Source organism: Esox lucius, chromosome 11 (genome assembly GCF_011004845.1).
Source record: "Esox lucius isolate fEsoLuc1 chromosome 11, fEsoLuc1.pri, whole genome shotgun sequence".
Taxonomy (NCBI): Eukaryota; Metazoa; Chordata; class Actinopteri; order Esociformes; family Esocidae; genus Esox; species Esox lucius.
The window spans coordinates 23,604,809-23,616,866 of record NC_047579.1 but is presented as its reverse complement, the minus strand read 5'-3'; the positions used below and the strand labels follow the sequence as shown (position 1 = coordinate 23,616,866).

At 38.7% G+C, this 12,058-nt stretch overlaps 2 protein-coding genes across 2 annotated transcripts in view; both read right to left on the bottom strand.

The window, feature by feature from the left end:
* LOC117595221 (nuclear GTPase SLIP-GC-like) overlaps window positions 1-12,058 on the bottom strand; it is a 772,829-nt gene that overhangs the window by 514,734 nt on the left and 246,037 nt on the right. The window lies entirely within an intron of this gene.
* LOC117595164 (nuclear GTPase SLIP-GC-like) overlaps window positions 1-12,058 on the bottom strand; it is a 49,800-nt gene that overhangs the window by 17,168 nt on the left and 20,574 nt on the right. Inside the window, exons 7-15 of the mRNA XM_034294996.1 lie at window positions 10,504-10,764; window positions 9,982-10,078; window positions 8,635-8,777; window positions 8,374-8,532; window positions 8,030-8,199; window positions 7,803-7,917; window positions 7,507-7,615; window positions 6,703-6,830; window positions 6,429-6,513 (exon numbers count right to left, since the gene is read on the bottom strand). Of these exons, the coding sequence (XP_034150887.1) occupies window positions 6,429-6,513; window positions 6,703-6,830; window positions 7,507-7,615; window positions 7,803-7,917; window positions 8,030-8,199; window positions 8,374-8,532; window positions 8,635-8,777; window positions 9,982-10,078; window positions 10,504-10,764 (1,267 nt within the window). The remainder of the gene's footprint in view (window positions 1-6,428; window positions 6,514-6,702; window positions 6,831-7,506; window positions 7,616-7,802; window positions 7,918-8,029; window positions 8,200-8,373; window positions 8,533-8,634; window positions 8,778-9,981; window positions 10,079-10,503; window positions 10,765-12,058) is intronic.

The window sequence follows — 12,058 nt, the reverse complement described above, 5'->3', positions numbered from 1 at the left end:
AATGGGTTGTTCTGCAGTACATTGTGCTAACCGATCTGGCATTTCCAATCGATCTTTGAATTTTTTTCGGTAAGTTAAATTTATAAGCTATTTAATTAGTAAATAAATGTAATGGGCTAGCTAACGTTAGCTAAAAGACAACAAGCCTCGTTAATAGCCATGTTAATAGCTAGCAGGTGATCGTTAGCTAGAAGTTACCAATTATTTTTGTATTAGGCCTATTCTAAATTAAGGTTAAACATGATGTAAGTTAGGCTATAAGATATCGTCTAAGTTTAACAAGCAAAGGTTGTACTGTACTTGGACTTGCGATTGATTACGGTATGCGCATTCTGCGAGGGAGAGTGAGGGCGGGGCACAGGGGTGGGGCTGTTGATTTCGCGGCTTTACTGTTTTACTTCCTGCTCGCTACTGCGCATAACTACTGCGCAGAACTGGTCCCAAGATCGCTATCTGCGCAGACGCAAGTCCAAGATGTCAGCGCCGTATCGGGACACTGGCGGCTTCAGTTTTCACCAATGGAAAAGAGCGGAAGGGCGTCGTCCATTTTTTTTACAGTCTATGGTTAAAACCTAGTAAGGTTTTGAATATCGTGAATAGTTTTGCTCAGAGTTGGATTGCGTTCTACAACGCTGTGAAGAACATGAATTGTTTTTGATTATTAAAACAGATTTTATCAAACAAAACGATGCTTTGCTATATCTCTGGGACCATCAAGATAAGAAATCAGAAGAAGGCGGCTCATTGTAAGTACAGAATGTACCATCAGACCAGAAACTAGCGACCCTGGTGCCTTAGAAAAAGTGTTGTGTGGATGTTGACTATACTCAAACACTTGCATAGGAGTTAGTCGGCGTAATAGCTACTTGAAATTGTATACTGCAGTTAGATTAATGAGATTCTAAGCTTTCTGCTTAGAAATATATATTTACAAAACTTTGCACACTTTGTCGCATAAAGGTTTGGCATCCCGGCGGTGGTTCATCTTAAACAAATAGAAAACACGGAAGACTTCTGATTGGACAAGAGTGACTCAAAGCGTTAGCCGTCCAGTGTCAGAGAATGGTTAAGATGAGAACGGCGCCTGTTTGCGCGTCTGTGACAGGGGTCCTTGCAATAAAATTGGTTAATTTCAGTGCCAGTGCATAGGACCAGACTCGTAATTTAAGCGATCGTATTTTCCCAAAACACCTCTCGGTTTGGACCTATGCACTGGTGTTGAAATCAACTTGTGAGTCCCACAAGACTGTTGTTTTTGTAACCACCAAAAACACTTTTTCCTCCTCTGGGTTTTCTATAGGCTAGCTGGCATATATTGCACTGGTCAAAGTAGTAATGTCAAGCCAAACAGAAGCAGCCTACCTACCAAGCATTCTAACTATTTTTGCAGTCTGCAATGCATTAAGAACAAAGTAACTGTCACGCATGCTTCCTCGCTACTACCAGTAAAAACGCTGCCTGTGTAGCCAATAGGCTGTACAGTAGGCTACTCTTGAGTCTGTCGGTGTGGTATTATAGCTGGCAATTAATAAAGCAAATATTTATACTTTTTAAACGAGATGGAGGGATTATGTTGGTTGTTTTAAATGTGCTGGCGTTGAAATGTTTGGTGTATACGCTTAAATAACAGAACATTGCAGTTACGTCATCTTTTATACTGCAGGGCGAAAATTCTATTATAGCTACTTCTTCACAGTTTTTCATGACCATGTTATTCAGATTTTGTTTACTTTTGAAAATTGATGGTATTCATTCAATAGATTTTTATGTTCACTGCAGGGTTTCAGTTAGTCGGCAAATGTTGGAAGAGGACAGCTCATTACTGACATGCTCCAAGACCTGATCCGAGAAGCAATGACCATCATGGGAGTGAGGAAAACTCCACTTGCTGCTGTGGACGTCCAATGATCGGCTGGAAAATCTACTTGAAAAAGGTGTAGCCTTTGCTGTCAAAAAACTGAGACAGGACGGTAGCAAATGTTTGCTTCTCCTGTCACATATCAGTATGCTCCGAGCATTGCAGGAGCCAAATTGGGTGCTTTAACTGCCTGTAGTGTGTGGAGTTCATAGTTAAATGTAAACACCATTCATTTTACATTGTCTACAAAATTAAAATATCTAAATTTAAATTACATTTATCCAACTTTTATTTTGACAGGGAGAACGCGCAAAATGTTTTTTTTCCAAACATTTTAGACAAACAGATATAGCACAAACTAAGAACTAATAAAAAAAACAAGTAAACTTTGTTTTAAACAGCACTTAATCTTCTTTGATTTAATATCCTGATCAATGTTTTCTCCCATTTTGTAGACACTTGGAATAAAAAAAATCGCCCTCTTACTCTTCCTACTGCTCTCTCTACCCCTCTTCCTCTACAAGCGCAGCAACCATTTGCCACAACACAATTTCTTTAATAGCCTGATAGACTAACCAGATTGTAAACAGAATTCAGCAAGCAGTCGTGGTCGTTTTTTATGACACATCAGTAGAAAGAAGAACAAACATCTAATTTTGCATTACAAAACACAGCGACTCTTTGGGCGAGATTGAGCAAGCAATCATTCAAGGTAGGCGGAACTAACGTGATCATAAAGTAAGCATAAGGAACACACATCTCAAGACACTGAAATATTGCAGTTTGCATATATGAATAAAATCTGAAGAAACGCGATAAAACATTCAACTAATTAGCCGAATACACAGCTAAATACGTCAATGTTTTCAATTGCAAGACTGAGCAAGCAACCAATCGAGTTACACAGCTGATGCGCTCGCCTATGCAATTATCACGACAGGGTTGCTATTGCCATCTAAAAGATATATCCAAAATTTCATAACATCAAATATAGAAAACACTGCACATACATCTATCAGCCATAACATTATGACCACTGACAGGTATAGTGAATAACACTGATAATCTTGTTATCATGGCACTTGTCAGTGGGTAGGATATATTAGGTAGCAAGTGAACATTCTCTCCTCAAAGTTGATGTGTTAGAAGCAGTAAACATGGGCAAGCGTAAGGATCTGAGCGACTTTAACAAGGACCAAATTGTAATGTCCAGCAGGGTCAAAGCATCTCCAAAACTGGAGCCCTTGTGGGGTATTCCTGGTCTGCAGTGGTCAGTGCCTATCAAAAGTGGTCCAAGAAAGAAAAAGCGGTGAAACGGCAGCAGTCATGTTAGGCCAAGGCTCATTGATGCACATGGGGAGCGAAGGCTGCCCCGCGTGGTTCCGATCCAACAGACAAGTTACAGTAGCTCAAAAAGTTAATGCTGGTATTGATAGAAAGGTGTCAGAACATACAGAGCATGGCAGTGTGTTGGGTATGGAGCTGCGTAGCTGTAGACCAGTCAGGGTGCCCATGCTGACCCCTGTCCACTGCCGAAAGCGCCTACAATGGGCATGTGAGCATCAGAACTTGACCATGGAGCAATAGAAGAAGATGGCCTAGTCTGATAAATCACCTTTTCTTTTACATCATGTGGATGGCACCAGATGTCTTACCTGGAGAACACATGGCACAAGGATTGACTATGGATAGAAGGCAAGCGGCGGAGGCAGTGTGATGATTTGGGCAAGGTTCTGCTGCGAAACATTGGCCTCTTTCAGCAGGATAATGCACCCTGCCACAAAGCAAAAATGGTTAAGGATCACAATAACGAGTTCAAGGTGTTCAATTGGCCTCCAAATTCCCCAGATCTCAATCCAATCGAGCATCTGGAATGTGCTGGACAAGCAAGTCCGATCCATGGATCTGCTGTTAAGTCTCCACAGTCCAGGATTAGGCTAGATAATCCCAAAAAAGTCCCCAGGATCAAAAATAGCCATAGTCTTTAATATTTATTTTTTGTATGATAACACCTTCATTACAAACACATTCTTGTATTCTCCAAATTCATAAATGTATTATTTTTCAGACTATTCTATATAGATTGATAACGACCCAGTAGATAAACTGATGCTCTGGCTGGATGGTGATGCTGCGAAGGAGAATGTGTATGCCAATAGGGACGATTCATATGCTAATTTCGCCAAACAGCGTTCGGTTCTGGCTGATACTGGGGGTCTTAAAGGACTGGGTGTTTTAGTGTTAACTACCCGACAACGGAATTGAGATAGACGGGTGTGATGTCTTCAGGGCAGATTGGATGGCCGGGGAGTACGATAAGAGGAGGTGGTGTGCTACCCATTCATGTAAACAAATCATGGTGTACAGCAGTGTTTCCCAACCAATGGTACTAGGACCCCAGGAGGTACTTGACCTCTCCACAGGGGGTACTTGAAAACACTCATAGGTGTACTAGTGAAGTCAACATGTGGTACAGTAACTGAAAAAGGTTGGGAACCATTGCTGTACAGACTCTAACTTGATCGGGAGTCATTGCTCAATCAGTCTGGAGTACCTGATGATTAGGTGAAGGCCTTTTTACTTCCCTTGGGAGTTTACATCTATTGTTGTTATTGCAGTCTACATACTGGATGCTAATGCTAAATGATGCTATTAGCATACAGCAAACAACACACCCGGAGGGTGTTTCAACCCCTCATCTGAAAAATGTTTTTCCCAAATTCCAACAGAATTACTCCTAACCCACCAGAGGAGTCAACACAGTTGACCATGTGTAAACATACATTCCAAAGGCTTACAAAGCTATTCCCCATGTGGGATAGTCTCATCACCTTTCACTGTTCCTACTCCCTTAGAATTTACTACTCATTAAATGTGTGAAACCATCAGTGAAGACAGTCAAAGTGTGGCCAGAGGAGTCAGACTCACTTCTACAGCACAAGATTCAACACACAGACCGGAGTTTGTTTGCCACTCAAGCCACCCTTGACTCCCATACGGACATTGAAATGTATGCTTATTCTGTTCTGGATAACATCAACATCTGCATCCACAATGTCACCACCTAAATACTAATAAAGACCTTCGCCCACCAGAAGCCGTGGATAAACAGAGATCCGACCACTGCTAAAGGCACAGGATGCTGCTTTCAGATCTGGCAATGTGGAGGCCTATAGGTTATCCGGGGTCAATCTGAAAAGGGTTATCAAAATGGCAAAAAATGACCACAAACTCAAGATTGAGGAGAACTTCAACAACAACTCCAAACCCAGACACATGTGGCCATCCAGCGACGTCTCCTTCACCGACGAGTTAAACAGGTTCTACACTCGCTTTGACAGGTACAACAAAGAGCCAGCCATTAAAGCTGAACTCCCCTCAGACGACCTCCCCCTCAGCCTATCCACTGCAGATGTGTTGTCTGCACTGAGAAGGGTGAATGCAAGCAAGGCTGCTGGTCCTGGGGTGTTGGGGAGCTGGCCATGGTCTTTACTGACAACCTGTCACTGGCCCAGGGGGTTGTCCTAACGTGCTTCAAGACCGCAACCATTGTGCCAGGGCTGAAGCAGTCGACTGCATCTAGCCTGAAACCTGGCGCTTTCACCCCCACAATCTTGAAGTGCTTCGAAAGACTAGTTCTGGATTTAGCTCTGCATTCAACATGGTCATCCCCTCTAGGTTGGTCAACATACTCCATGACCTAAGGATCAGACCCTCTCTCTGCAACTGGACCTTGGACCCCAGTCTGACAGGTTAGACAACTTCACCTCCTCCACCCTGATCCTGAAAACTGGTGTTCCACAAGGCTGCATGCTGAGCCCCCTCCTGTACCCTCCACCTCTTCACCCACGACTGCGTTCCTGTACACAGATAACCATTGTCAAGTTTGCAGACGACACCATGGTGGTAGGCCTGATCAGTGACAATGACGAGTCAGCCTACTAGAGGAGATGAAGTGCCTGGCAGCATGGTACAGTGACAACTACCTGAATGTATGTTTTTTACATTTAAGCGTAAGATTTCAGAACTGTATTGTTAATTAACTGCTGTGGTTCTGGTCTGAAAAGTAAGTAAATGTAAGGCAGTTGGAAGGTGGGCAGATTAACATTAGTTTTGGAAGGGAAGGTTAGAGTGTTTTCAATGATTAGCAGCAGTGTGTGTTTTTGTGTAAGTGAGCTCAATTACTTGAGGAAACTTGAACTTTTTGGTACAATCTTATGAAGTCTACCCACCTAGCTTCATCTGACAATTACGTTTTTTAAGTTTCTTTTCAAAAGAACTTATGGTAAATTACTGAAATGTTAATGTGTTTATGATGGGAGCTAAAAGCATCTTAAGTTTATGTTAACTGAGCTCATTGGTAGCAAAGCCACCACAGGAAGTTGTTAGAGCGAATGGCAATCAAATTCTATCACTTGCATCGCAAATTATGGTGGTGCAACACTGTCCATGGGATACCAGGGCTACTCCACAGGATTTGTACCCTCATCTTACCACAATATACAACTGTAATACTGTAAAAACCTAACTCAAGTACAAGCTGTGACTTAACTCAAGTACATTTACTTACCTGGGAGGAACGAGCTGTTGGGAGTACGGAGTGACATACTGATTGATTCTTCTAGTTTATACTTCAGCTGCATCACCATGTGATCCTAATACAGGAAAATATTATTCAGTTGACTTCTGACAGAATCTTGTTTTTACTGTGTTTGTGTTCATACAGAAGGAGCTATGCTTTTTGAATGCATTTTTGTGTAAAGAGAGACATTTACTGTGGGAGTTGACTGAATACATGCATTACACTGTACTTCCAGTCAATGCCAACATACGACGTTTCAAACCTTCAGTTTAGTTAAACCATCCAGCATATCTTTCTTGGCCTTCTGGAAAATATTTGCTTTCTTTATGTTCAGATGTAGCTCATCTTTCATCCTTTGCAGAGAACCTTTTCCTGTATACATTGATGCATCTAAAACAAAGTAATATATTTTCCATAAACATTCATATGCTATTAATACATTCTACATTTATAAGAAAAGATGTTCTCCAAATGTTAGCTTAAATACCCGATGGACTGTATAATGATGTGAGTTTTTTGTAATTTTCTTTTGAAATGGTTGTGTATTATGTGTGCCTCAAACTGAATGCAGAGCTCAATGTTAATTATGTCGCAGTTGACTCCTTTTCAATTACAAGAAAATATGTATACATAGTGAATTTAATAAAATAATTCCCCAATTTTGTGATTTTTTTTATTTGTTACTGTCCAGACCTTGTGGAACAATATCACAGCAGGTGCGGGATAATCAAATAAAAAGACGTTTCCTCCAAGCACATCTCCCCAGGCATTCTGATTTTAATCCCACTGCTTGTCTAATCAATATATTTTTTCGCTAGTACACGTGCTTAAAGGGTAAATCATTCCTCGGCTTTTGCATTCATAATTGAGATTTCAGAAGCCCATTCTACCAAAAGGTGTTGCGAGATAAATAATGCTTAATGTACCAATGCTGGACCCCAAGGCATTTTCTGTATCCTGAGACCAGGATTTAAACACTGCAATGACAATGCTATATTTTGAGGAAGTTTCTTAGACCGCTGCACCTGGGTTACTACTTTCTGTTACTTTAAATTAAAATACTTACTTATATAGGATACATGCATAGAGTCCTTCATTGAGTCGGTTAGAGTGAAGTAGATCTGTTTCTTTTTGTCAAGCAGGTCACGGATTAGTTGTGTCTTCAACTTTTTTTCCTTTAAGATATATTTTTTTCTTTAAGATATATTTCCCCCTTAATACAGTTCATGGTTTAGTTTGCCCCAAATTACTAAATAACCCAATAAACCGTATATGCACAATATATCACTGTAATCCATTATTTTAGGTTATATTTAAAAGAAATCAAATTTTAACTATTAATGTTAGTCATGAAAACCCTACCTCTGTATTAAGGAATTTCAGATGCAGTGACACATTCTTGTGCTTCTCAACCAAGCTGTTTGTGTCAAGGGTGAAGTCTTCAATCTTTTTCCTGATTGGGCCACATTTGTCATTTCTGAAACAAAATGGTTTCAGTACATGGTTACAAGACTTGACTGTGCTGTGTCATTTCACATTGATGAACCTTTAGTGCTAATTATTGGAATAATTTTAATAAAATAACATACGGGAAAAAATATGTAAACTCTTCCTCAATGCAACTTCTCATGCATGAGGCTAAACTCTCATTGACGTTAATTTCCTTCCGTCTGTTCCTTTTCCCTTTTGGTTTGTAAATGCCATAATTCTTGCATAAACACTTCACTGTTCCATGATGTCCACGACATAATTTCCAGACCTTAAAAGAAAGAATAAAACAAGCAGTTATTTTAGGGTACAGCAAAGGAAATATATCCTCCATAAGTATAGTGTGACTTGATTGTCAAGCTGCTCTAACCAGTTTATACAGATTTAGAATTATGGTGGAAAAGGGGCTTTATTAATATATCTTCTGATTAGCTTACTAGCTTACTTTATTCATTAATTTCTCGCATGAATCTTCTGACTGTTGAACTCCTTTGGAGAGACATTGTTCGAAAGTATTATAAGGCTTTTCCATGTATTGAACAATGCATTTAAGGTTGTCCGCAAGATTCTGTTCCAAAGCCTGGCACACCTCTTTGCTGTCTGTCTGAAATCCAACTCAACATAGTCAGTATTATACAAACTTATTTTTACATGAAATAGTATGTTGTTAAGGGGAAGACAGTTAATATGCTGAAAGGTACAATACCATGTCACTGTTTCTGGCTGCCTGTATCAGAGAGAGGATCCCATCCACTCCAGACATATAATCTGATGTCCTTGTGTGATGATCATTGAGATTTCTGAGAAATTCCTGAAGGTGAGGTATCTCTGTATCGTTCAACCACTCTTCTAGAATGAAGTTAAAAAACAAGGGCAATTCAAGAGGATGCTCAAAACAGTTTTCATTGTCTGATATCACATTCTAAATCACATCATTGTTAATAAGATTTCTGTACATTATTATAACATTAACTAATAATATAAGTTCAAATAAATAACTGTTGTGACCTTTGCTATACCTTACGCACGTTACTGAACATTGTAATGGCTTTTCAAGATGAATACATTCTGAATGGCTCTATACAAGTAGGCTACAAGTAGGCTAAAATCACAAAGTCCCATTATAAGGAAGATATTTAGGTTATAGTACTCACTTTCTGTACTCACTACAGTAGCTAAATACTTATTGTATTTGAACTGTGCGGCTTAGACGCGGCGTCTGTCAAAAATAGCCAAGGTGCCTATATTTAGCGAAGCAGATAGAGCCGCTTCCAGGGCGCTATTCAAACGCGCCGCAGCTCGTCTGGTGGTATTACAATCATTGACTAGAGTGGCTGCGATTTGCTCCAGCGGCGGCATTGGAGATAGAACGTGCCGCAGAAGCACCCAGTGCAATCTTGGTTGTATCTCTCCCATATTTGGCATTGGGCGGTGTAATCAAATACTTATTTCACTAATTAAAATGCAAATCAATTTATACATTTTTTGACATGTGTTTTTCTGGATTTTTTTGTTGTTCTTCTGTTTCTCACTGTTCAAATAAACCTACCATTAAAATGATTAAACTGATCATTTATTTGTCAGTGGGAAAACATACAAAATCAGCAGGGGATCAAATAAATGTTTCCCCTCACTGTATGTGTTTACAGTGGTTTAAAAGGAGAAGGGTTGGGTCTGCTAGGTAACATAGAAATTACAGGCATAGAAGAGTGGAGTCAAAATTATGATTTAACACAGATAGATGAATTTGTCAGTGTGACAGGGTATTTTGAAACAATATTGAATTAATACTTTTTACAAACAATACTGAACCTCCAGACCAAGTGCATGTTAGATTGATTAGGAATACTTGGACATTCAAACACATTGTGCGTTTTATTTTTGTGAATTATGAAAACTTGACTATTATGTGCATTGTATATCAGACTTCTTTCCATCAATCTGGTATTAAAGAGAATTTTAGAATATTCTCCTGAACCTGTTTTTAAAATTATATTGACCATCATAACCTTTATTATGTTGTAGAATATTAAAATAATATATGTAATTGCACCTGCTTTTTCATCCAGTTCACTCTGCATTTCCATGTTGTATTTCTTGGAACTTACAGTAAACACCTTAAAGAAACCATCTGCATCACTGAAGTGTTTCTGAAACATGATCATAAGACAAAGATTGGAAATCAAGCCAAGACACCTTTTGCAAATATTAATACAAATACAAATGTTTCTACTTTCACTAATGTTAGAACTGCCTTATCTACATAAACAGTACATTTTACCCAACAGTTTGTATGTATACGAAACAATAGCTATTTCCAAACAGATAGAATAGAATGGAATTCCCAAATCTCTTCACTTACCTTTACAAATTTTTTTTTTGTTGAATTTTTCTCTCACTTTTTTCTTGTTCATTTCATTTCTGGTCATTATTTTATGTCATACAAATGTTTCTACTTTCACTAATGTTAGAACTGCCTAATCTACATAAACAGTACATTTTACCCAACAGTGTGTATGTATGTGAAACAATAACTATTTCCGAACAGAATTCCCAAATCTCTCCACTGACTTACCTTTACATCTTTTTGTTTGTTGAATTTTTCCCTCACTCTTTTCTTGGTACTTTCATTTCTGGTCAAAATAATGGAGCGAGCATTATCCTTTGCACTCTCCTCAATGTCGTCCGTCTTGGTGCAGATGAAGCTGATGCTTCTACATTCTCCGCCAGGTCCAATGAGGCTAACAGTGCTGTCTAAAATCTCCCAAGATTCCTTTTCTGAAATTGCTCGTGAAATGTCGCTCACAATCCAAACAACCGAGCAGTTCCCTACAAACTGAAACAGTGTCAAGCAAATTGTTCAACAGTAAAGGTTTATACAGTGGGTATAGAAAATCACCACCACCTTTCAAAATGTTCAACTTTTGTTGCCTTACAGCCTGAAATTAAAACACAATCTGACTTTTGCTGCATTATTTACACACAGTAACCCACAATATCCAAGCGAAAAAAAAAGATTCAGAAAAAGTCTGGATTTAAAACAGTAAATTAAAACAGAAAAATACCCTTTTTGAATAAATGAAGACCCCCCTTAGAATTGTAATTTCAAACTTGAGATATAGCCAACCACCTTCCAGATTACAAATATAGCTAATGGATGTCCATCTGTGTTCAACTGTAGTGATTTTGTTTAGTTCTGAATAAAAGCAGTTGTTCATAGAGCACTCCACTGTTTAGTAGTATAATTAAAAGCAAACAAAGCACTAATGTGGGAAATGACACTTTGAAAAGATCTACGAGATAAAGTTGTTGAAAGGCACAAGTTAAGGGATGGGTATAAGAATAATTCAAAGGCCTTTTCTATCCCTTTGAGCCAAGTTATTATTATTATTAACACATGACATTTCCAAACACCTTTCAAGAAACCCAAGGACAAAAACAGTAATCACAGATAAAACACCATAAATTACACCAGAGCTAAATTATGACCATGTTAAGCCAAGAGAAAAGCTAGCCTGAACAAGTCAGTCTTCATTCTGTTTTGATGATAGAGTCTGAGTTACGTGTTGTTGATGACATGAATAGGAATGCTAGAGATGTTGATAGTGTTGTAAAATCCAGAAAATCACATTGTATGATTTAAAAAACAAATGTTTGCATTTTATTGCATGACTAAAGTATTTGATCACCTACCAACCAGTAAGAATTCTGGCTCTCACAGACCTTTTAGTTTTTCTTGAAGAGGCCCTCCTGTTCTACACTCATTACCTGTATTAACTGCACCTGTTTGAACTCGTTACCTTTATATTTTATAAGTTTGTCAAATATTGCTATATAGCACATACCTAAATGTACTAGTTAGCAAAACGTAATTACAGATTTGAACATCAGACTTGCGACCACGGTTCTCAATATACAACCGTGATCAGTCATATTTTCCAAATCAATGCCAAAATTTCACAATTTCTGCCAGGGTATGAGCACAACTTTATATAATAGAGTGTGTGCCAAAAACGTTTCTATCCTTCTAATTAAATGTCTTGGTCTTTCATTTTCATAGTTTGTCATGCGACTGTATTTCTGTAAATTGTGATGGTTTTCCATCTCCTGGTTCTGCAACTTAATATTAG